This window comes from Protomyctophum bolini (assembly GCF_963924005.1).
Source record: "Protomyctophum bolini genome assembly, chromosome: 9".
Lineage (NCBI taxonomy): Eukaryota > Metazoa > Chordata > Actinopteri > Myctophiformes > Myctophidae > Protomyctophum > Protomyctophum bolini.
Window position 1 is genome coordinate 10,277,736 of NC_137870.1, and position 27,026 is coordinate 10,304,761.

Genomic DNA, 27,026 nt, shown 5'->3' on the forward strand with positions numbered 1-27,026 from the left:
GAATACTTCTGAAGAAAGGTTTGGTCAAGGAACATTTCTGAGGGTTTAGCTCTGAATTAATTCTGAGCTTTTGGACAAAGGGGAACCTAGCTGCTGTGTGCTCCTGACTTGACGGTTGGGTGAGGATGAGGAATATACCTGTACCATTTTTGTTTTGACTACTTTTTTTTTCTTTTTTAATATACTTTACTCATTGGAGACGTTGAAAGGAAGTTGGAACTTTGCAATTTGCGCGACTTCTGCGGGAAATCTGAGATTGAAGATTTTCATTTGTATTTGAAATCTTGCGTGAATTATTTTGGTTGATCAAGTCGGAAAATAAATATTGCAATTTAACTTTCAAAAGCAACAGTTTTCTTGTTTTGGTCTGCATTACAGTATAAATAATTACTGATGCAGGTACAGTACCTTATTTCTTAGTTCTTTACTATAATCAGACAATTTTATGGTTCTGATTGTTCTAATCTAGTGTGAGTGTCAATGGTGCAGGTCAAAGGCAAATGGCCTCTTGCTCTTGTAACCGGTCAATGATTATCACAGACACTATGAAACTAATCTCCCGAGATTCTGTCAGCAACACTGCCCAAACATACAGTAATGTTGGTAGGAATAAACACAGAAGTGAACTAAGAAAGGGGAGGACTAAGGAGCCAATAGACCAACTTACTGTTTCTACACAAAGGAGGTGGTGTCCCCACAGGCATTACCGGATGACTTCCCAGATTGCTATGAAACTGAAACGGATACTATACAACACTATCTCATGGGGAGAATGTTTTGTCAATTAAGCTGTTAAGTAAGCCCCAGAACCATGCCTGTCATATGTAGTTGGCCTACTTCCTAAAGTGTCTTGTGATAATTGAGCCAAACAAAGGACTATATTTAAAAAAAAAGTTGTAACATAATATCGTAACATAATATATACTGTAACACTATCCACCTTATTTGTATCGTAACATATCTACTGTAACACTATCCACCTTATTTGTATGAAAGAAAATCTTGTAGCTATACTGACTGACCTAGGCCTGCCCTATACAAGTACTTTAATGTGCATGCTTTAATTTGAGCCATTTTGGGACAAGTTGGAACGCAACAACACCTTACTTTTTCATGTGTTGTGAGTATTGAGCGCACTCTATTTGTTCTTGATGTTTGGATCCATTGGCCCATCACAAGGCAGGCTTTTCTGTCACCCATGGGTCCAAATGTGGTCAATTCAGGCAGACCACATTGAGAAATGTCAGGTAACGGTGTTCTCATCAGTGCAACTTTTATTTTATTTTTGCTAGACTTTGTTTATTGGGGAAAACCTGTTCCCATCACAATACAAACTACCACTCTCAAAGAGCACTTATGGCTGCAATTCAAAACTGGGCCTGTACATGTTTTCCCTTTTTGAGTGGTGCAACCACTCCTACAACCAGCAATGTCCATGTACCTGTGTACCTGTGTAAATGAGCACGAGTATGTGACTTATTAATACCAGTAGGGGGCGCCAGAAACAGAGGGGTAGTGCTGTGTCTCTAATGAGAGAGGGGGGGGGAATTGCACCACTCAGTTCACACGTGTGTGATTTTTTTCTAACCGTGTACAGTATATGATTATTTCTTTTTTGCATAGACTGAGCATCGCGCCTGATACAGACATGCACAGAGCAAGTTCAGTCAGGAAACTCAGTGCAGTTTCTGCCGGCCGTTCATTGGGCCTCCTCAGCATCACATTCTCATTCACATGATTCGCTTCATCCAATCACTCATTCCATCTTCATACCGGCTATTTAAACAGGAAGTTTGCACTGCTCAATCTGCTTGCTTGCTTGTAAATGGTACATGGTGCATTTATATATATGGTGCATATCCAAGGCGCTTTACATAGAGTGTGCATTACATTCACCCATTCACACACACATTCATACACCGACGGCGGCGGAAACCATGCAAGGCACCAACCAGCACATCGGGAGCAATTAGGGGTTCAGTGTCTTGCTCAAGGACACTTCGACATCAACTCTGCGGGAGCCTGGGTTCGAACTGGCAACCTTGCGGTTACCATCCAGCCACTCTAATACGAGACTGCTCGCCCCTTTACCAACTCGCCCCCGCGATTTTTTTTATTTTAGTTAACAGTTAATTTAGTATTTCCCTCCCTCTCTGAAATCTGAAATTATCTTGTATACAGTTTATTTTTGATTGTATAGTAGTCAATCTCTATACTCATTCTTTAGAAAGAACATGTCACAGAGACGGTGACTGCTTAATTAAGTAAATTTAAGACCTAGCAGTTAATTTAGTTTTATTAATCACATTTCCTCCATGTAGCCCATGTTTTGTAATGGCATCATCGTGCTATTATGCCCGTGAATATACAGAGTGAACTTAACAATGATACATTAATATAATACTTTTTAAATAATCACAAACATGAATTATCAATTATGTTTGTTATTTACAGCTAGGTAGAGTAGTGGGGCGAGATGGAAAAGGGGCGAGCGTACCTGTTACCCAGCCACTCTACCCCTGAGCCACCGCCGCCCCTGAGCCACTGCTTGCTGCTACACACTGATACTGCTGCACTGCTGTCTGCTTAAACCTTTGCTGCTCACCCTCCTCCACCCCAGCTATCACCTGTCGTTTTGGAGAAAGAACCCAATTTAAAATGTTTGTACAGTGTACACTGTACAGTATGTGGACCATGGTGACATTGATCAATTATTGATAAAGAAGCTTCTAATATATTATTTAGGCCCCAAAATCTATAAATCTCACACTATTAAAGGAAGACTGACACGCCCCTCGGGAGCTAATAACTGCTATCAAACAATGCTATCATGACTCTGACGTCAGAGTGGCGAAAGCTTTCCCCAACGACTTCTATGCGGGCTCGCCAGGCTTGGTGGCCGTGGTAGCATAGCAACTTATGCTACTATTTTGGTGTCACATTTAGCTTGAATACTGGGTGAAAGTCTCATTAAAAAAATTATTTTTTCGCAACATTGTTCAGGTGAACTGTGTGTTTATGCTTGTTCATTGTAATAATCAATATCGCTATGATTATTTTATTTATCGCCGCGTCGCTCCGCATGACAACATAGTCTAGCCCGTCTCAGATGCAGGCTGCACACACACACACACGGACGGACGGACGGACGGACGTATAGTCTCTGGTCAGGTCCCCGCATTGAACTGGGCATGTGTGTACGCACACACACACACACAGACACACAACTTTTAGCCGTGGCTATAGTGCATGACAGCGGGGAAGAGATTCCGTGCCATTGCATGTGTGTGTGTGTGTGTGTACACACATGCCCAGTCCCCCGTAGAGGCTCATGATCTCGTCCGCAAGACTATGCCTCGGCATAGCGATATTTATTATTACAATGAATACAAACATAAACACACTATAGTTCACTTGAACAATGTTGTGGTAACTAACTACGGTATTACAGAGTGAGAGCGAGGGTGTACATGTCAGCCTGCGGCTGAGAGGGGAAAAGAACAGTAGTCGCGCTGCTCTCACAGCGGCCAGACAACAGCAGACCGTCCGTAGTCGCGACTGTCGCGCTGCGGGGCTGAGAGGTCTCAGAGCGGGCAGACAGGGGTGTTGGCGACCGGGGGAACATGGGACTCCAGTCCAAAATTTGCGCTTGTGCTGCAGTTCCCCTAAAAAACCCCACGCCAACCTCAATTGCATTCAAACTAAGCATTTCTGGCGAAAAAATAATTTTTTTCAATTACATTTATAGCCAATATGACGCTAAATGTACCGTCAAAAACGCTAGCCTGACCTATAGCCACTTGTTAAGTTGTTGCTAGCGCCGTAGCCCCGTTTCAAACTGTTTCAAACTGTTTTCAGTCAGACCACGTGATGTGCTGTACCACCCATATTAATTTCGGGGCATGTCAGCGGACCTTTAAGGCAACCGGCCGGTTCCACACACGGCACAAGGTGCCCTTTTTTCACTTGAGTGCACCTGTCCCTCTAAATGTCTGTGCACGCCACTGGCAAGCAAGCAGATTGAGCAGTGCAAACTTCCAGTTTCCAGGAATGAGTGTGTGATTGGAGCCTATGGTTAGGAGTCGGACTGATGCGCTTGATCTGAGTATCTAAAAAGCAGATCCAATTCATCGCCAAACCATAATAAATATATTGCTCATTTTATTTTAAATATATATTCTATCCATTCATGAGTTGTCCTGACTGAAGTGTATATCTTGTTTTGATTTGTTTAATCAATTGAAAATGGAGGACCCTTATGTAAACAAGTCTTTTTCTGGTTTTATCCTCTTAGCAGATTTCGTATTAACCTGTACTTTCCTTGAACAGTAGGCTATACCCATTCTACAAACTGTTTCAAATGTTCAATCAATATATAGCCTATACAAATTCTAACCCTAGAAAAGAATAGTGGAAACAGTTTTTTTTTGTTTAAAAAAATAATATATGTTTTTTTTTTTATCTTTTTCCTTTACAAAATATTGACTAAATATTATGGTCAACAGTTACCTTTATTTTGAAATAGTCAACAATTACCTTTATTTTGAAATTGCTAAGCAGAAGTCAAACGCTTACATTCGTCAGACTTGACGAGCACGGCTAGATGCAGGTTTTGCAGCTTGACACTAGAGTGTGGTGTGGGAGAGATTCATGCAGCCTGCAGTTGTCCTTGTCTAACCCCGTCCAATGTCTGTTGTCCCACAACTTGCGAGAGTGGTCCAGGGCCAGGCAGCGACCGTTCATTGGAAATATCTTTTTAGGTTTGCTTGAGGTTTTACACTTTTGGGGGGTAAGGTACGTTTTATGTTTCTTCATTTTAAATAATGCAATACAAAAATGTGTGGGGGTGAATTCCTGCTTGCTGTGACCATTTGCATTTAATATAGCTTATTAGTTCATGCCTGCACTTTTAGATAACTTGCACGTTGTTGTTTTTTTTAATTGTCAGCCACCATTTAATTAATTTCTACCAACGAGTGTCCATGACAATTGTGACAGTTGCTGTTTTACTGTTGTTTCCGAGCAAAGTGAGAGAAGTGTGACTGTGACATAAAAGGCATAGAAGTTGTGTGTCACTGTGGTGTGGATGGTTGCATAATATCATCTGTCTCAGACAGTGGCACAGTCAGTGTCTGACTGTGATAAGAAATTCAAATGAGCTATATGAGAAAATATACGTACGTTTACATTGCCAAAGCATGAAGTGTCAAAATATAATATTAAACAGTTGAAAATGTGTAAAGTAGGCTACAGTTGGAGGGGGGAGTTATCATGTCACATTGCATATGTTATATGGATATAAAGCTTTTTGAAACAAAACTAATAGTAGGCCTGATACCAATCTTGTTGCGGTAATTTTGGGACAAATGTAGCAGCACTGTTTACTCGATCTTTGTATTGGAGCAATGTATCTGCCTCATTATTGGCACTCCCGATCCCACCTATTTGTTTACCATAAAGGAACCCTTGCTGTTGAAAAACACCGTCGGAATCGGATACCAGAGCCTTTATAGTTGCAGAGCCGTTTTGGTTGCAGTCTGAACTAAATAACAGTTAGTTCTTGTGGAGTCCTTTGTTAGCAAGCAGCAGCACTGATATTATTGTGTGACAGCTAATGACTCAGTGAGATCCGGGAATACAGGCCGACGCCTGTGATGTTTTCCTCCGTCGTTTAGCTGACTGCCTGTGCATGGATGGGGGAAGGGCAGAGGAGAGGAGAGGGAGGGTGAAGCCATTTTGGCAGCTTTGTGTTGTGTACTTACTTACAACATGGTTTATTATAACAGTCAGTCAGCCACGGTGGACAGTTCATGCAGGGTCAAGCGTCGTTTGTGTGTGTGTGTGTGTGTGTGTGTGTGTGTGTGTGTGTGAGAGAGAAAGAGGGATATAGAGAAACAGAGAGAATCTCTCTCTCTCTCTCTCTCTCTCTATCACACACACACACACACACACACACACACACACACACACACACACACACACACAGAGAGAGAGAGAGAGTTTATCTTGATTGTTTTGTTCTACTTTTGCTTTTCTCCCTGCCAATAAAGCTCATTTGAATTAGAGAGAGAGAGAGAGAGCGAGAGAGAGAGAGAGGGATCAGCTCGGGACAGTTATAGCAGCCAGTCGGTGTCCCGCAATAACCCCTACTCTGTCTGCTCTGCTCTAAGTGACGTCTGCGCATACGTTATGGCTGACCTGAAATGCACTCGTGTCTGTTCTACGCCTGCGCATACGTTATGGGTATGGCTGACCTGAAATGCACTCTTTGTGACTGCTCTACGTCTGCGCGCAGTGCGCGGTATGGATGGCCTGAAATGCACTCTTGTCTGCGTGGTATGGATGACCTGAAATGCACTCTCAATGAACAACTCCCCTGATAAATATGCGTTTGAATACCGTCGCTCAACAGCCTATAGCTATAGCTTGAGGCAGCGATAGGCAGCATAAGGTTTGTATAAATCCAGGTCAGCTGCAGTTTGTGTTGTTGTCTGTCTCCCTCAATTAAACACAGTTGTTCATTCATTGCGTAGCTATAATTATTATGTTATTAAGTTAAGTTGGTGACTTCACTGACTTGGTGTGTCCTGAGCTGAGAGAGAGAGAGAGAGAGAGAGAGAGAGGGGGATTGGCGAAGGAGGAGCTATAGTATAGTCACTGCACGGGGCATGTGAGATGTGCTTTTATGAATGTGTGACAATTTCAGTTGACCACAAATATGTAGAGAGGCCATGGCATCTATTTATTTTACTATCTTTACACACAAATATATACCCCCATGTTTGCATTTCCTTTTTGCACTGTGATATCTGTAGGCTAGGTAAAATGCCTGAAAACATTATAGCCTATTCTTCCAAGTTCAACTGTTTACCTGTTTTACAATCTTTGGCTGGAAGACTATAGATTTCGTATATGGAAGCATAATAACCAATTTTGCCCTGGTGTCCTTATTTAGTTATTTTGGCCAACATGAATCATGATAGACAAATACTTCCAAAAGGCTTTTGACACTGTGAACCTCTCCATACTGGTTAACAAGCTAAAAGCAATTGGTTTTCATAGCACATGAGTGAGCCGGATGCAATCCTACCTGAAGGGGAGAGAACAGATGGTGGAGGTGAACGGAACACTGTTTCCCCCCCCCCACACTCCCAGTGAGCTATGGCATTCCACAAGGAAGCATACGAGGGCCTTTCCTATATAAACGACATGACATCAGCTTGTGACTGCAACTTGTTCCTGTTCGCAGATGACTCAGCACTGCTGGTCTCGGACAGGAACAAACTGCAGGTTGAAAAGGCCCTCAGCTCTGAACTCGGTAGAATCTGCACCTGGCTCGCTGATAACAAACTATCTTTACACCTGGGAAAAACTGAATCCATTCTTTTTGATCAAATAGTAATCTCAGCAATGAACCATGTGTTGTTTTTGTTTACTTTAAATCTCTCTAGATTAAGAGCGTCTGCTAAACGCCTAAATTGTAAATGGGAGGCTATCAAATCAGGCTATCAAATCACTACCATGGTGATCAGGTGGCAGTGTGGCACAATATTCATAATTCTCTTCCTGGTTACATAATGATCTAAATGGAAATTATGTAACTAGGACTATTATTAGTATTGCCAACTCAGTCAGTCACATCTTACTGGGAAACTGCATCTAGCCATATCTGCACATTTCCTAGTAGTTGTGTTTGTTTTCTATTTTCAACTCAAGTCTTAATAATAAAAATCACACCTGTGTGAAGTGAGTGGAGCTAATATATTAAAGTATAACTCATGTTGATTAGGTGATGTAATGGTGATGTAAAACAAACGGGTGGTAATAGCCTATATTAAGATCACAGCAATGTGCTGACTCTCCCAAATAGCATTTTCTAAGGAGAAACTATACAACCGTTGGCATGTTTTCTTGTGTAATTAAAATTAAGAATTTCAAGCTAATAGCCTAGAGAAGTGATGTATTTGGTTTCTACAATATCCATGCTTGGTTGAGATTGATTGATTGAACATTTTATTAACAGTATGTAGAATGGGTACATTTCAACAAAAATAGTACAGGTCAATACAAAAACTGCTTCGAGGATAAAAATCAGAAAAAGCACTAAGACTTGTTTACATCAGGGTTCTCCATTTTCAATTATACAAGACAAAATATACACAGTTTCCAATTGCAGCCATCTGTATAAGTGCTCTATGAGAGCGGTTTTGAAGGAGTCTATAGGGATTCACATTTCTTAATGGCTCTTGGTAGGGCGTTCCACATTTTAGTGGCATATGAGCTAAATTAATTTAACCCCTTGGGTTGCACGGTTTGTTGAACACCCTCTGGTGTTGTGCTTGTGGACTTCGTTTCTCCCCATGGCAGTCTGAAGGTTCATGGGCATTCCTTGGCTTGCCACTGTCAGCTGTATCTACTGTATGTGAATGAGAAGAATAGTCTATAAATTGCTGTCTTACTCTTAACCTTTGCCCTCTCATCTTCGAATAATGGAGAGTGAAGCAGTTGCAATCTCTTCTGCCATTCTTTTGTGAAAATAGCTTTTAGAAGCAGGTCATTTGCACATTTAGCTATAGCAAAATAACTTATTGAATATCATCTTAACCTGTCCATATCCTTTTGTGATTTGTGTCTGTAATGTGAATTAATCTCACACCGCCACAAATCGCCTCTTACAATCTCGTTTTACATCCTATGAAGGGGCCAAGTGACAATTCTGTGGATATAAACGTTTACGGGGGAAGGACACTTGCATAATCGTCTGGAATTGTCTGGCCAGATTAAATGTTATATAATTGTCTGAATTATGCCATGTCCCAACAGGCCTCAGTATGCCTAAAGAAGACCTGCGCACATCAAGCAATAAGAGAGCTAAGGAGAAGAGCAACAGTGCTGCGTTGCTGGCCTTACGGGAACACAAAGACACAGATGACTCCAGTGTGCGGGACTCAAACTGCAGCTCAGAGAAAGATTCCGGTTACTCTGGTGAATGAGGTTTTTCTTATTTTTTTTTAAATGATTCTTTGTGGTATCTGGTGTTTTATAGACCTTGCTTCCTTGTGAGTGCAAGGGAAGGAATTAACCCATTTACCGGTAGTTAAAAACATTCACACAATATATTCAAAGATTTGAGCCACATTTTTACGATTTTTCAAAAATAGCAGACCTACAAGCTCGTAGTGTGCCACTCGGTGGCGCACTGTGAGCTTGTAGATATGCTATTTTTCATTAGCTAAATTATAACATAATGTTTAAACCACCAAAAGGGGTTCCTGCCCAAAATGGGTTTTAAGGAAACGTGTTCAAATCCGACCCTGTCCCTGTCTTTGTCTCGCATGTGTCCCCTCACTCTGTCCTTTCCCTCTCTATACACTGAACCGATTATGGAATGCATATACATTTGAAAATAAATGACGTCCTGTTGTTGTTCCTCTGCAGACAATGGCTCAGACTGGCAGCAGCCAGATGTTGAGGACAAGCAGCATAAGAGTGTGAGCCAACCCAGTCCTGGGGCCGGTGGCCATGGACCAGCACCATCACCAGGCACGTACACACACACACACACACACACACACTCTCCTGAATAGAACTCGAACCCAGCATTTTGCATGGAGAGAATTTGTTGTCTGTGTAGAAATCCATAATAGCCTATACGCCACATCTTCAGTAGCTAAAGAGAGCGGGTCGTGCCCTGACAATATAGCTGATGTATACAAGCTCTCAACTGGTCGCAGTGCGATGCGTTGTGAGATTGTAGATCAGCTATTTTCTCAGTTGTTGGCCAAAAGTGCCTTTTTAGAGAATTTCAGCCCCTGCCTCTCTTACATTCTCTGCACGTCCCTGTCCATCACACCCAGGACAGAGCCATGGACGGGGCCAAGAAGACAGGGCTGAGACGCCCAATCCTGTCATGATGCCAGGGAGTGGGGAGGTCAGACCCGCCTACCTTTTGAAGAACATGCTCAAGCAGGTACAATACCGTTAATGTACAGTATGGAGGAACAGTTTTTAAGAATGTAAAGATTAGAATAGGGATGGGCTGTAAACCAAATTTTGCTCATGCCGGTAATGTATAATCACATATTATCTTTTGCATGTTATTAATGTTATCAACTATTGTTGTATATTATTTTGTTTTACTGATTAAAAAGGTAAGAAATAAAAATGTAGGTTTAGGCATAGGTTAAGATTAGGAATAAGGTTAGTCTTTTGGCACTGTTTCACTAAGGTTACGTTTAGGAATAAGGTTAGCTTTCATGACCGCGAATACAAGCGACCAAAAATAGTTTTTTGGTGGCTGGCATCTCCCTTAGAGATAGGGTTAGAAGGGGCACGGTGGCACAGCTACAGTAGAAGATTCTGGGTTTGATTCCCGCTGGGGACGCTGTGGGCACTGGGGGCGTGTTCTCTCCTCCGCGTCATCAGTACCCATACCCGAGGCGGGGTTGGCGAAAGGGCCTTTCTGTGTGGAGTTTGCATGTTCTCCCCGTGTCCCCTAGGGTAGTTACCCTCACAAAAAACATGCAGTAATCCTGGTCTCTAAACTACCTCCCCCTGGCCGGCACCTGATGGAGGGGAAAGGAACTGGTTGGAATAACGTGTTCCTTCCACGCGCTACGTCCGGCCGGGGAAACACCCCCGTGAAAAGAAGCAGCTTGGACTCCTCATGCATAGAAGGAGGCATGAGGTCAATCCGCTGCCCCCCCCAGGTTGGCAGAGGAAGTGTAGCGCCCAGGAATACATTAGATAATTGAAAAAATGGGTTGCAAAATTGTGGGATAAAATTTATAACAATTTTTTTTTAGATAGGGTGAGAAGTTACACCTGTGAGATGTCACACGTGAGAGACTCGGAGTAGAGTAGAGCTGCTTCTTCGCTTGGAAAGGAGCCAGTTTAGGTGGTTTGGGCATCTGGTTAGGATGCCTCTCGGGCGTCTCCCTAAGGAGGTCCTCGAGGCACGTCACACTGGGAGGAGACCCCGGGGCAGACCAAGGCACAGTTGGAGGAAACGCATCGATTCACTGGCTTTGGAACGTCTCGGGATCCCCCAGGAGGAAGTCACTAATGTTTCTCTGGAGAGGGAAGTCTGGAGCTCTCTGGTGGAGCTGTTCTACTACTTCACCATCATTACCTTTTCGCCATCCTCTATTTCTTACTCTCTTTCTTCGTCTAGCAGGAGATGATCCAGGATGGGGGTGATCACATTCAAACTAAGCTGATCTGGGGGAATGGTGGAGGTAATACCAGTACCAATGCTGCCTCCCACGTGATCCTACTCCAACAGCCAAGCACAATCCCAAACCTGCCCGTCTCTGAGAGACTTCATAAACCCCAGACACGGAAAAACAATGGCACAGGAAGGAAAAGCAACGGTACCTATCTGCCCATCCTCAACTCCTATCCCCGCATCGCGCCACACCCTGCCAAAAAGCCGTCGGATAAGGCGAGCCTGGACTCGCAGAGCCAGAGCAAGAGGATCTGCACCGAAGATCAGAGAGTACGTAACGTGTCCACCCTAAAGGGCCTACTTGAGAAACACCTCAGAGAACCTCATTCTGTAACTTGTTCCTCTGAGGTGCCTGCAGGCACATCCGTCCCAGTCGGTGACAGCTGCGCACACCTCAGTCCTACCGCAGTTTCTTCCAGCCTGGGCTCCCAAACTATCTCCAGTCCAGACGCCTCCCTCTCTTCGCCCCGGCAGCACAGCCACTTGTCTTCCATCATAGCGGCAAGGAAGGGTTGTGGATTACTGAACAGCCTCCTAAATTCCCACCATCGGCGCTTCGTCAACACCATCGAAATCCTCAGCCAGTCGGGCCTGTTGGATATTACCATGCGCACTCGAGATCTCCTCCGCCAGAGTAACACCACAGATCGTGAGATTGCCCAGCTGCGCCAGCACACCCGGCTACTGTGCCAGGCTGCGAGTAATCCCAACGGCAGCCTGCATGGCGATGAAGCCTGGGAGAAGGTGCACAAGGCCATGGCACAATCCGGCCGATACTCAAGCGTAACAGACTTCCGCAGTGAGCAGAACTCCTCCAACAGCAACTCGCATTCAGGAGATTCGGATAGTGATTCTGGTGCTGTGGGAGATGCTAACGTTGTGTTTGCTGCTCGGAACCAAGATGCTCCGTCCCTACCACTTCACACTCCATCGTTGAACTTGAAACAGACGTGTCATGTGCAGGAGCACAGCTCAGTAAATAGCAGCAATACTATGTCTGATGCATCTGAGGTCAACAGAGAGCAATCGGAGAAAGTCACCATTGTGCCACCCGACAGTTCAACTGATGGGGATGTTTGTTAGTGCCTGTGAAAGGAATCAATACCTAAGGCCACTATAGTACTGTACTACGGTACTACTTTAGTGGTGACCGTTATTGTGTATTATAGTATGCTTGATTTAAAGTCTTTATTGGTGGTTATGGAGATCATGTTTTCCTAAGGATCACAAGACGTTTCTATGCAGGCTGATGAAGCTGAAAACAAACACTATTTATGGCTTCAGTCTCCATTTCACATTTTACATCTTTTTCGTTTTTTACGACTGTAAGCTACCAAAGTTGGACCCGTTCTGAAATAGAATGCGAAATGGAATGCCCAAACCCCATATCCATTTTTTAACCCCTTTTAAAAAAACACTAAAAAACAAAGACCTGTTCTAAAATGAAAATCAAAGAAAGAGATTCTAGGAACAGCATGCACAAAAATAATCGGCCATAGCAAACAAGCTATAATGTAACCACTGATGTACTGCCAATGTAATTCCAAAAATAATTAATTTGTCATGTCTAAATGCACCTTTTTGTTTATAGAAATCATTGTATACTTAAGATCAAGGAATTCAATATGAAAAAAGATGATTGGGGCCTTGCGGGACCATACGGGTATATCGATTTAGGATTTGCTTACCCGAGACACGCTGCAATTATAATAACACAGATTTTCTCGGGTAGGGTCTCAGGTTTCTGGGTACGGGTGGGCCGGTTAAGACTTCTATACTCCCATTGCAGTCAGTCACTATACCTATCTGATGGGACTAAAGCACTGTTTCCCAAACTGTGGGTCGGGACCCATCTGTGGGTCGCGGACACATTGTTATTATGGGTCCCCTTGGTTTGTGTTTCCTATACATTTGGTTTTTTGAAAAACAAATTGTGAAAATAACAAGCTCACAACGTGGCGCAAAGAGTCATGTTGTGAGCTTGTAGATCGGCAATTTTCACTAGTTTGGGTCCCAGGGAGAATATCTCATTTCTGTTTTGGGTCACGGGCTGAAAAGTTGCACTGGCACTAAACTTTAGTGACTAAAGGGATGGAAGTGCAGAAGCTGATCTCCAAGCAGCAGTCCAGTCCAGTGTAACCTAATTCCCACATGTCATCTGATATCACCATTCCAGTCTACGTAGAAAAACACTGAGGAACTCAGGAAAGGGCTTGTAAGCTCCTATATACGAATATTATGAGATCAAAAGAACTCTTAATCAAGAAATACAGAAACTGGGCTTTTAAACAGCATTCACAGTGACTCTTCTCTGAGATATCTCATTATCTCATTGCATCCTTTGCTCATTACTGTCTTGTCAGAGAAGACAGTTGTTGTGGTCGGAATAAAGATGTATGATGTCTCCTGTTTCAGAGACTTTTTCACTTTGTTTCTAGTATCCTACTCTGTGACTAGCACTCCCAAACTAAGATTTATTTTTCTTTCTTTTTATTCTCCCTTTGTGAGCTATAAGGGCGCCGATCAATACTGTGGAAGTTGTGGTTGGCCTGGCTCCCAGCGGTATGGCACTAGGGCAAAGGAAATGGTAAAGAACGAGCTGTACGTGCGGGTAATGACGCAGAGAGGACCTTTAAACAAAATAACAGACTGCACTACGCTGTATTTCAGCCAAGGCTGCCGTCCAAATGCTTTTCAGCTGAGCCGGTGGGGGAAAACATTACATTTCCACAACCTAGGCACATTGGTGACATGAAATCTCACACTTAAATTCAATCAAAACTGTTTCTCTGTGAAGCTACCAAGTGCATAAGCATCTCATGGGAATGAGAAACTATTTGATTGACTGTTTTTGCCCCTTATTTCCTCTCAGAGGCTTTCTTGTACAAATTGAACTTAATGGTTTTGTGTTATTTATACATTAACATTAGCCTCAAATTGGTGGTGTTTATTGGCACCATCTGTTTTATCTGTAGATGAACCAGTTTGTACTGTAAGTTTAAAAGATTATAATATGTTTAAGGATAGTTGTAGCCTATACCATAGGTGTGTGTGTTAACATTTGGTTGGTTTTGTGCATATATGTACAGTATATGTTTATGATTTGTGTTCTCTTTAAAAAAAAACAATCTTGTGCTCTACATGTTTTAGGCACCATGGTCAACAATGCACATTTCTAAATAATAAAAATCGTTTATAGGTCTATAGTGGTTGTGCATGTATCTCTTGGTTTATGAGCGAAAATGTCTCTGTGCCTCAAGAATCACTGGTGTAGGGGTTAAATGCTGCCATTGCCTTGCCTCCCCAGTCTCTTTTAAAAATAATAAGATTTTTTTTTTGTTGACAAAAAGCTAATAAGCAAATACAACTGTTTTCTTTCCCCACCCCCTACTGTTGAATACATTTCCTTTCCACCACAAATAGCCTGCTCTATGGAACGTTTGTTTTATTGAAGCCACAATTTCCTACATTGAGCCCCAGAAATGCTATCTCATGCACACATTGTACATTTTGCTACCATTTTTGGTTAATTATTTCCTTCATTTTGTTAATTTGAGTGCACATTCTGCACAATTTATATTCCAGCCTCACCTGCTAATCTCTGCCTGCCTCTCATGCACTTGGCACTTGGCCACACCTCAGTGAATATACCCTATTCCAACTTACACACACACACACGCACGCTGTCCCCTGCTCTCTCACTGCCCACCCCAACCCTCAATTATACACTTCCTTCGATATAACCGTTTCCCAGACTCCACTGGACTGTACTCTTGATTCCCTGGGGTCCATGAAGTTACACACAAACAAGGGAACGAAATGCATATCATGCACACAAGATAGCATTTTTATGGGTTGTAGTAAATCATGGCCAGCCCTCAATATTGGTTCTAAGTCCAATCCAATGTTCTGCAGTACTCCTTTTCATTATTATGACATAAGTGAAATATTTTGATTCGTTAAATTGAGAATACACAAGCACATTGTGGAATAGTAGGCATTATTTGAAGTTCAGTTCACACAGTTCAGTTCCTGAATCATCAGAGGGTTCCAGTTTTTCTCTCGATATTTACATAATATCTGTCAGGAAAATGGTAGACTTAGCTACTGGCTTGTCACCTAATAACATTATGGCAACAGTAAGTCTACAGTCAGTGTTTTGACTGTACTGAATGTATACTCCTTTTATTAAATATGATGAAACATTCTCATAATGAGGCCTGACAAGTATGGATTTGAAAAGTATGGACTCTAAATAAAGTTTTGTGAGTTTTCTAATTGATTGACGAAGTACTTGATTGTTATAGCAATGGGCCTAACGTATGACAATCAGTTGCTGATAGTCAAATAACATTATATGACTGGCAATTTCTCTGCTCAAAAAGAGGTTACTTTAATCAATGGAAAATAAAATATAACTTCATATATATTTTGTTTACACCCAATAGAAATACTGTTGCTTCTGTTCTGGGTAAAGTTAACATTTTCATCAGCATCACTGTATACTACTATTTTGCAGTTAATACATGGAAATTGCTTTGGCACGTGCATGGCACAGTGACAATCATTAAAAGATGAATCCAGGATTGCGGTACACACACAGGAATCACAAGACTTTCATTAGCTTATCCCTTTCCATCTCTCGCTTCCATCTCTGCTTCTGAGCTCATGTGGTGTAGCAGAGCATTTGTCTTCTGGGTCAGCAGGTCGGCTGGCTCACATAACAAATGGAATCGCTATGAGTAAAGAGACACATTTACATGACTCATTATTCCATGAAATTGGGGTTACGGTCGCCGAAGCAATATGTGGCTAATAAGACACATGGACTTGTGACTTTTGTTCCTAATAATATCAATCTTTCCTTGAAGGACTGGAGCTGGACTTTACAACTCAATCCGTGCTTTAGTTTTAAGTCTGCATGTATATTTTTTCATACTGCAGGCTCACTGAAATCAATCATCCTGCAATGGCTTCCAAAACAAAAATCAAACAAGTCACATCATGCTTTGCCAGCTTTGGTCACTGCCACTGGTCAGCAGTATACTGTGATTTGTAGTCTTGGATTAGCTGCATGCCAGATTACCAGTAGCCTATGGTCCTTTAAAGTTTCCAGTGTACTCCTTTGATACTGTCTGCAAATTTGGAGCTGTTCAGTGGTGTGTAGGCTACTACGCTGAATTGATCAAATCACAATAGCCTCATAAAACGATAGTTGCACTTGCACATGCTTTCATCTATCTATCTAGGTAGCATTGAGGGCGAGCCTATGCTTGTGAGATAGCATTGTCCTACCACAAAAGTGATGTATTCTCACTTTAATAAAAAGTGCTGACATACTTTCAGTAAATATGAAAAAATGAAGAAGCACCTTTGTTCTCTTCTCTATTTGCACATACTACTAGGGCATACCTGACGAGGACACGCTAGGGTCGAAACATTGGGTCAAGTATCTTGGGAGCTCAACAAAGAAAGATTGTGTGCGGACTGCCTCCCATTTCCTCCCGTGTACAAGGGCATGACATCACTGTAGCTAAAAGAACAACATTCAAATCATGCTCTGATTTCCTTCTAATTATTGACTTAGTTGCCAATGTTTGTGAACAGTTTGTTTTCTACTAATAGTAGTGACAGCATTTACTAAATTGCTGTTGAGATGAGCAGTGGTATTTGGGGTTTTATGATTTTCCTTGGTAGATAGGTCAATGAGTTATGAGTTAGCCATAAAATTATAGACTTAAGATGAGGCAACAAGTAACAAGCAACAAGTCTTGAGGCCCTCATCGCCATATAACATTCATTCTGAAGACTTTACTTAGCAGGGCAGGCACAAATAAAAATAACAAAATGGTAATGTTGCTGCTGAGTTGAATCAGTGGGGACTGCATCGGCACAATGTTAATTATTCAAGGTATCTATCTCAAATGAATTATTACAAAATGTTACTAACTTCTGTACTCTCTCACCTGGCGGAGGGTCCCTGGCCCAGTGGCCAGTTTCATCAGTGCCCACCCTGGTATAAGCACAATGGAGGAGAGCGCAAATACCCAGCCCATAATATAGGCCCATACTGGATAGATATACCAGCGGTTGAAAGTTAGGGGCTGGTACTCCACTAAGGAACATATGAAACAGATCTGAAAAATAAGAAAAAATCACACCTGTATGAACTGTGGTTGTGGTGCAACTATACATTTATCGTTATAGTTACTGTGCTCAGTACTGTATTGTAGTGTACTGTGCGGGGGTCCCCGGAACATCCAGACCCCCAGCGAGCCGCCCGCGTCCGAAACGGTCGAGAATTTACCATGTGCGGGTCCCCGGGTGGTCCGTGTGGTGGTCCCTGGGGGGTCTGTTTGGTGGTCCCCAGGGGGTCCGTGTGGGGGTCCCCGGGGGGTCTGTTTGGTGGTCCCCAGGGGGTCCGTGTGGGGGTCCCCGGGGGGTCTGTTTGGTGGTCCGTGTGGGGGTCCCCGGGGGGTCTGTTTGGTGGTCCCCGGCGGGTCTGTTTGGTGGTCCCCGGGGGGTACGTGTGGGGGTCCCCGGGGGGTCCGTGTGGGGGTCCCCGGGGGGTCTGTTTGGTGGTCCCCGGGGGGTCCGTGTGGGGGTCCCCGGGGGGTCCGTGTGGGGGTCCCCGGGGGGTCTGTTTGGTGGTCCCCGGGGGGTCTGTGTGGGGGTCCCCGGGGGGTCTGTTTGGTGGTCCCCAGGGGGTCCGTGTGGGGGTCCCCGGGGGGTCTGTGTGGGTGTCCCCGGGGGGTCTGTTTGGTGGTCCCTGGGGGGTCCGTGTGGGGGTCCCCGGGGGCTCCCCGGAACATCCACAGCCCAGGGCTCGTACTGTAGTGTACTCTGTGCCACTTTACTCTGTGCTGTACTCTACTGGCCACTTTAGGTGTTGCAGCTTTCCGTGCTTAGACATACAGACACAGAGACAGACACACATCGCTCAAAAAACAAAATTGTTTTAGATTAGATTTTTTGTGACTTAAACTATAGATAAGGGCCATTCCCAAGCAAGACTGACATTATTCAAAAAAGAGCATGCAGGCTAAGAGCACAGACTGGATAGTCTTTGTCACCAGAACCACACCGTTGTAAACCACTATAGCTACAGATAATTTTGCTTCAACTCACCAGAGAGACCAAGGGGGTGAGATAGAGCCAGCACAGTTTGAACATGGGATTGGGGCGCACACCCGTCATGTCATGTATGATGCCACACATACGATCTGCTCCTGATAACAGAATTAAATTTGGTACAGGGCCGTTACGGACAGAGGTTTAATAGCTGTTGAAATGTTTGGACACTGCGCTTGCTTGTGAATGATTATGTATGTATTTCTGAAATAGAATACCCACCAAATATCCAGCCCAAAGCCAGGGACTCAAACACAGCAAGAAAGAGAAGGCAGGTTCCATTGCAGGCATAGTAGTCAAATAGCTGGAATACATACATCCCCCCCTGGTGGCAAGAGACATGAGGTGTGTTCATTTTATCTAGTTTGGTGTCCCATCTGAACCTAACCTAGAAATGTTAAAATAGCTTTCACAGGGTGTAGTTGAGAATCTGAGCTTTAGTTTTCTTTCTTTTGGTGTCAGCATTTCTGACTTTTGGGAAGAATCAGTGCCAGTGGTCACTGGTGGTCACCCACCGTGCAAACTTTTAATGTTGCTATTATTATGAAAATGGTAAATGGTGCATTTATATAGAATATCATCGAACACGCTTTACATTCACCCATTGATGGCGGAGGAAACCATGCAAGGCACCAACCTGAAACACCAGGAACAATTAGGGGTTCAGGGTCTTGCTCAAGGACACTTCGACACTAACTCTGGGGGAGCCTGGGATCGAACTGGGAACCCCACAATCCGGCTGCTCTACCGGCCATTCTACCCCTGAGCCACTGCCACCCGTTGAACCTCTCTATCCCACATTTAAGCACATTATGTCTCAATGATGCCAATGGCATTTTAAAATTGCATTTAGATTTATTTTGTGGTGGTCACTTTGCTACTATATGTCTATGACGGCCTTATTGGCAACAGGCAGGCATTGTTAGCTTGGTACAGCATGTGTGATATAGGCCTTTATCAATAATAAGAAGTGACTGACCTCAGTGACCATCGGAAGCTGAGAGAAGAAGCATGTAACGCAGAATATGAGAAGGAAGATCTCCCGTCGGCCTGTCCTACGCAGTACTGTGGGAAACATATCTGTAATGGATGTCATCACCACCTCCATTGCAACAAACTGAGAATGAGAGAGAATAAATGTAATGACTATAATGACTTTAAATGCGTGATTTATACTTGTTTGAGAAAAAAAGCAGATAGCAGAAAATCAGATGCAACCGTATTTGACCTTGGGTTTGTCACACAGACACCAAATAGAGGTGAAAGTTGTGAAAAAAATAAAGGGGTATTTCACAACAACAACAAAAGTCATTAGCCGAAAAGCACAACATTTTGTAGTTCAACTTCTTATTTTTACATACCGGTAGTTAAAGTGATTTCACAGAAACCACTATGACCCACATATATTTCAGTATCAAATGTAGTCTTCCATTTGTATATCACCTCACCTGTGTATCCAGACCCAAGAGAATGATCATGAAAAAGAAACAGACAGCCCAGAGCTGAGGTAGGGGCATCATGGCTATTGCCTGAGGGTATGCAATGAAAGCCAGACCTGGACCTGAACAACAGAAACAGAACACTGTGTAGTAGCAGATCATTCATAATACCATTTGTCATTGCACAATTCTATCCAACCATGTGCCGGTGTAGTATGCATCTGAGCCACAGCCAAGGCCTGATGCAACAGGGCTGCCAGCCCAGACAGTGTCTCCTCAGAACTGAATTCTACTAAATCACCAGCAGCAACAACGGCGTTTTGGCAGCAGAGTTTCTCTCACGTTTGACATGGTGAGTTCCTTCAGCAGTGAGGTCGCTGGCAGTGCCAATTCAGCAGGCACAGTGGCAGTTACAGTCAGCTGGCATAATAACCCCTAACCAACTCACAGAGAATACAAATACATAATGACCTCTGCTGCTACTCCTTACTGCTTCGCTGAGTCGTTTCCTGAATAATCCCGTGGGATTATTATGACTTCTGTAGAATGGATAATAATAAGACATTGTGACTTGCGGTACCTGACTCTGCCACTTCGTCGATGGGAACACCCTGCTCGTGAGCCATGAATCCCAGCACTGAAAAGACGGCAAATCCAGCTACTATACTAGTGGCACTGTTCAGCAAACACAGATATAGGCAGTCTCTGTAAAAAACATTATAAAAAGAACACACAGTCTTTAGCTTCAGATTTTACCTTGCAATATAATTCACATCAACAGCTGTATTCTGAACATTTTACATTTGGTCATTTAGCACAGTTCATACCTATAGTTATTATGGACCAGTATAGACAGATCTTTCTCGTTGCTATGGATAACGAATGCAAATTCACACAATCCATGTTGAACAGACTCGCCTGTAGCAGTTGTTGTTGTACGTGTTGTAGCTCCCTAGAACAGTCAAGGAACCCACGCCTACACTGTAAGAGAAGAATATCTGGGCCACGGCTTCCATCCACACCTGTTCTGATACAAAGGTCACAATGAAAGATGCAATGAGAGATGCATTCCATCCACACCGGTTCTGAATTCTGATACAAAGGTTGCAATGAGAGATGCATGCATAAAGCAGTGGTGGAAAAAGTAAAGTATATGTTTTACTTAACATGGACCGAAATCAGCCTATAATGTTTGAATTTATTGTATTATTCAGCAACAATGTTTAGAATGAGGGGTCTTCAACAGGGTGTCCGTGACCCTATAGGGGTCCTCAGTTACTACTACAGGTCGAGGGGGGGGGCTCCAAATCTTTGTGTGATAGGATTTTCTTCTTAAATAAACCATAAACCATGTCAACCCTATCTTTATATAAACCACTTCAACCCTAGTAAGCCTATTCTGAGGAGAACTTTAGGCGAAAATAGCCGATCTACACGACACCGCCACATACATGTGTGAAGAAATGTATTTCCTGTCCTGTTATGAATATTGAAAGAAAATGAAACATAACATACTAGGTGATGATAACAAGGGAACTGTATGGTTAAAATATGAATATGAATATTTAACTGCAAAATGTAGTGTATGGAAACAATATTTTGTTTTGTATACTATGGTCAATGACAAGGTTTGATGAGGTCAACAAGGTATGTTGACAAGGTTTGATCATAGGGGGAGCTGTGGGGAAAAAGCATGTTAGCATTAGTTCCAGGAAGTGAGGTAACTATAAAAGTACAGGAAGTGTAACAGTGACCAGGGATTCCATTTTAGGACAGGTATCAAAAAGAGTGTTTGGTGGTGGTTTGTCAAAGAGACTCAAACTACAGAGTAGTGGGTCCGGAAAACTTCTGGAAGAAGAAAAGTTTGGTCAAGGAATATTTCTGAGGGTTTAGCTCTGAATCCCTTCAGAGCTTTTGGACAAATTAAGGTGAACCAGCTGTGGCCTCCTGACTTGAAGGTTTGGTGAGGAATATACTTTTTGTCCCCCTTTTTTAGCAATGCATTGCCTTTTTACTTTCTGACTTCTATTGATTGTTCAATTGAAGTGCATTATTTTTTGGTCAAGTTTAAATCAGATAAACATAGATATTGTAACGACCCTGCAAAAGGCCGTAACTTATATACAAGCTCACAATGCCTTGCAGCACGAGGCGTTGTGAGCTTGTAGATCGGCTATTTTTGGCAAAGAGGTTTGGTGGGGAGGGGGAAAAGAGCAGACCAAGTACAGAGTGAAATCAAGTTTACTAAGTATTGACCCGGTTCAAGTGTTTAAATGTCTGAAAATACAAGTCTATGACGCTATCTATGAGATCTAAGTTTAATCTGCAACACAATTTTGAGGGGCGCCAGCCCCTCCTATGCCCAGCTTTGTGTTTGCGTACCACAGAGGCACGGAATGTGATAATGTGATTGGCTGAGCACGGAATGTGATAATCGATGTATGATGATAAGAGCGCCCCCAACGTTGAAGACCCTTGGTTTAGATGATAATCTTCTACCTGTGGGTTGGTGAGATGTGAGTGTTCAGATCCTAATCTACCTGTGGGTTGGTGAGATGTTACGTTCACCGGTTCAGATCCTAATCTACCTGTGGGTTGGTGAGATGTGAGTGTTCAGATCCTAATCTTCTACCTGTGGATTGAGGAGATGTGAGGGTTCAGGGTAAAGGTAGTACACAACGCCTTGTAGAGCCCCTGGCAGAGTGAGTCCACGGATCAGAAGAATCAGTAACATTGCATAGGGGAAGGTAGCTGTGAAATACACCACCTGGAAATGATGATATAGGTCGTTAGGATCTACTAAAAGTTGTGTACATTCTACATTTTAATAGTCAATACAGTGAAAGAAATACAGTAGGCTACTTTTATCTATGTATTGGGCACAAAATACCTTTCCAGTTGACCGGACTCCTTTCCAAATACAAAAGTAGCAGATTGTCCACATAGCGATGAGGCATAACAGAATCTCCCATCTGATGCTGCCCACCTCTTCAATACCTCCTGAGATGGCCAGCACTCGGCGCCTGGACAAAAAGACAGATTGTACAAAGAAGGGATGCATTTGAAGTGTCTGAAATGGCTGATAGATTATGAAAGCCTCTACTAATAATAGCAATAGTTTCCTATATACTTCCATCAATTTCACCACTTTTTAAAGTAATTTGTCACAGTCACAATTAAATGTATACAACGATCCTCCAAATGAAAGTGTCATTAGAGTGATTAGCATCAGTGGTGTACATTTACTCAAGTACTGTACTTTTGTAAGTTTTGAGGTATTTGACTTTAGGCTACTAGAGTATTTCCAATTTTCTGTACTTTTTACTTCTACTCCACTACATCTCAGAGGCAAATATTGTACTTTCACCTGCCATGTGAGCTTGTAGATCCGCTATTTTCAAACTATTTTGTGAGTATTTCTACATTGCAGTATTGATACTTTTACTTAAAGGGGAATACCACTCATTTTCAACATGTTACTATTGTCATTAATATACCTTAGAGTCTGAAAAAAATCTGTAACATGAAGTACATCTCAGTGACATCACAAACATGTACTTCATAATGTTTTTTTCAGACCACCTTTATTTATTTTACACAACTCAAACTAAGGTATATTAATGATAGTAATTAATGTTGAAAATGAAAATAAGTGGTATTCCCCTTTTAAGTTAAAAAAAAATCACCACTAATTAGCATACAGTGTTGATTTCTAGTAGAAGCATTACAGTAAGTAAAAGTAAATTTCTTGTTTTCTTATTTGTTCCAATATAAATCCAGCTCTATAATATGACAGTGTGCAACCCTGGGCGGCCCAGGCTGGGCCTGCAGTTCAAAGGATGCAGGAACAAAATGCTAATTGGTTTTGTTAATCTATAATCTTCCCTTATTAACATACTCCCAGAATTCTGTGGCAGCAGAGGTGGTGTTGGTAAGGTTAGCCCATTTGTTGAAACCATTTTGTGACGAGAAGTTTACACAATTATCTGGTGGAGTAGAGAGAAAATGTTTAACTTGGTTATCATACAATGATGGTAATAGTATTACTAATTATTTTAATAATTTGTATTTAAAATTATAACGCACTTTTAATGAAATTGAAATATAAAGAGGATTCGAAGAGCTTTGGTGTGTTAATCACAGACACTGCAGGATTTCAACAGTTCTATGATTGAATGTGTTTGAATAGAAATGTTATTTTGCGTCAGTAATTACCTTTTTATTTAATTAGTGTAACAATTCTACTAAGTAAGTTCTACTAATGACATGCTTTCACAAAACACAAGCATAGGCTAGTGATGAGTGATGACCCATGCATATATTCTAGTTTATGGATATTGGATACATTTGCAGCATGGTGTAGAATGGAAAGGGGTGTATCAGATAGGCTTTCAAGTGATATTATGTTATAATATCCGTTATATGGGGCTATATATATGCATAGCCTCAGTTTGTGTAAAACATTGAGAGACTACAGTACGTCTTACCTGTGTTCCAGAGGTTGGTACAGCTAGCCCAGGGGAGCTGGGAGTTGAAGGATAAGACGAGGTACAACAACCCCCAGGCCAAAATAATAATGTAACACATACAGCTGTAGAAGAGAATCAGCTGCCCTGCATAGCCTATACCTGTTGGGCAAAATGTATTTATCATTTTGAAGAGAATCGGCTGCCCTGCATAGCCTATACCTGTTGGGCAAAATGTATTTATCATTTTGACTGGTCGTCGGCTTTGCACATGGTATAGGTAGGCCATAAGATATAAAACAACCAAATTATACAAGATGTGGCAAATAAAGACAGAGAACAGAAAATACATATGGAAATGTGTAGACATGATGCGCATGACTTTGGCACTGATTGCAATACAAATCTGCAGCAATTCATTTAAAACAAATGCATATTGTGCACGTGTGCGTGCACGTGTGTGTGTGTGTGTGTGTGTGTAGGCTATGCCTAAAAGATCTTCAGTAACACAATAGAGAACTCTCCAGGAACTCTTATGGGTTGAGACACACTTGTTTAAATATTAATTTGTTTCAAATGTACCAAAGAATGCCAACTTGAGGGCAGTGAGGCCATAGCTACTGTGTTGTCAATGTTTACCGGGTACCATGCGAACATTAACGTAACGGTTTTACTATTTATATTGTATTTAGAATTCAGTTTACATTCCCAGTTTAGTTTAACTATATTAGCTCCAATACTACAGAATTACAAAGGTACTACCAAGTTAAAATGTTTGCTATTGCTGTTGGACTTTTTTAATTGACCAGCCCCCCTGGAAAGCATAATGTCCTGTTCCATTCTGTGAGTCCAATTGGCTGGTTAAAGGGTGAAGTGGGTTGTGATTTCTTTGCCAGTGTGACCTAAAGACAAAAATGTCACTTTTATGCCTTGACCACCATCAATGTCACCACCATCAAATCCCTTTCCATCTTGACTGTGGAAAACAACATAATAGATGTCACAAATTGGTGCTATATCGCTATGACTTACCAGCGGTGGGCAACTTTGATGATGGAGAGGGCCACTATATTTCCACACTCCAAATTATTATAATTTTAACTTTTTTTCATAATTGCCCTACTAATATTCTAGCAAAGATAGCTGCTCTACAAGCTATTTTCTGCTATATTTAAATTGGAATCCTGAAAAGTAAAATTTTATTTTATTTCAAATGAATTGAGTTAAATGTATGTCTTGTCAACCTTATGAACTCGAATACAAATACATTGGACATAGAAAAAATACAAACATTTTAATACTAGTCATTAAGTTAGCCTACTAATATAGACTGAAGTAATTAAAGCGGGTTGTGTTTGCATGTTTGGAATTGTAATAGCTGAAATCAATAATATGTCAGTATTGAGATATTAACATTCACATTAAGTGAAGTGGAGGTGGGGCTGCATGTGGCCCCCGGGCTGTACAGTATGAATTTACCTTCTGCCAGTGGACACAGCTTCCTCCAGCAGGTGACCCCCCCTTCCTGGGTGTACTGTCCCATGGCAGTCTCCAAAAGGAACAGGGGTACGCCACACGTTGCCACAAATATCAGGTATGGCAACAGGAACGCGCCTGAATTTATACAAAGCATCACTAATACCTTGAATAAATCACGACGGGTTAAACATTTAAAAAACTTTTTGCAAATCAGTCGTTCTCAACAGACAGACTTACCCCCTCCATTTTTGTAGCAGAGGTATGGGAATCGCCACACGTTGCCGAGGCCGACAACGTTCCCAGCCACAGCCAGGAGAAATTCCGCTTTACTGCCCCAATGTCCTCTTTCTTCAATTATTACCTCTCCTGTCCGTTCAACTGTGCCTTTTTTCAACATTTCCAGAGGCTTTGTCTAGGAGGTCTTGGTTTATATATCTTTCCTAGATATTCCTTCTCTTTGTCCAGGTTTTTGTTGGTGATGTCTATCAGATCTACACTACAGTGTGTCTTAATTTGGAACTGAGATTGTAATTTAACTTTAGATGACCAATTCCTGCCTCTTTGTAGTGTAGTCAGAAGAACGGTCTTTGACAATGTGGTCATGTTCAGTCAGTCAATGAGACACTGTTAAGTGAACGATAACTTGTAGAAACTCCACCCCTTAGTTTAAATATGAGTATAAGCAAGATGATGAATTGAATTGAATGTGGACTTGTACAGTGACAAATACAATACCCCAACAACAACTACAGCAAAAATAAATATGTTTTTGCACAAATATTCTTGATGCCTTCAGCTTTGTAGCTTGCATGAGCAGGTCTCTGTATTAAATCATCCCATTTCCCCTTAAGGGTGAATATATTGTTCCATCCTTTGTCATTTTATGATAGCGTTGTGTACATTTTACTGATTACGTTACCTAGGATATAGCTTACCTTATTTGATCCTATCTTACCTTGCATTACATTTTGTATTTAATGCTTTTATAATTACCTGGCTGTAGCCTTCAGTTTCAGAATGTACAGAAACATGGATGAAGAATGTTCCTGTTTTAGTGTTTTATAATAGAGACATTGCTGAATGAAAAATGTTTTTGTGAAATTTAAATAACCTATTAAAAAGATAATTACAGAGTTGATCTTAAAGTATAAAGTTCTTAGTCATGTACTGTAGGCTACTGTACCTTAATGTCAGTGTGCACCATTTACTACATGATACGTCTATGATCAGTAGTTAGTTAGTTCTGTTAGTTTGTGTCAAAGCAACTTGTTCACAGATTGGCAG

General features: G+C 42.0%; 2 protein-coding genes across 2 annotated transcripts; one reads left to right on the top strand and one right to left on the bottom strand.

The window, feature by feature from the left end:
* The first annotated feature begins 4,647 nt into the window (after positions 1-4,647).
* On the top strand, positions 4,648-15,505 carry LOC308321941 (CLOCK-interacting pacemaker). Its single transcript, XM_080773059.1, has 5 exons — positions 4,648-4,760; positions 8,824-8,985; positions 9,439-9,543; positions 9,858-9,970; positions 11,174-15,505. Exons 2-5 carry the CDS (start codon positions 8,832-8,834, stop codon positions 12,308-12,310), a joined length of 1,509 nt encoding a protein of 502 aa, XP_080629185.1. The 5' UTR covers positions 4,648-4,760; positions 8,824-8,831; the 3' UTR covers positions 12,311-15,505.
* A 289-nt stretch (positions 15,506-15,794) lies between these two features.
* Positions 15,795-26,139, bottom strand: LOC308321319 (sodium- and chloride-dependent GABA transporter 2; the record flags this gene model as incomplete). The annotated part of the gene is made up of 14 exons (XM_080772160.1): positions 15,795-15,963; positions 17,194-17,364; positions 18,356-18,456; positions 18,581-18,683; positions 19,338-19,475; positions 19,807-19,919; positions 20,378-20,502; positions 20,716-20,819; positions 22,430-22,564; positions 22,688-22,820; positions 23,696-23,783; positions 24,285-24,425; positions 25,743-25,877; positions 25,980-26,139. 14 exons carry the CDS (start codon positions 26,137-26,139, stop codon positions 15,853-15,855), a joined length of 1,758 nt encoding a protein of 585 aa, XP_080628286.1. The 3' UTR covers positions 15,795-15,852.
* Positions 26,140-27,026: the final 887 nt, after the last annotated feature.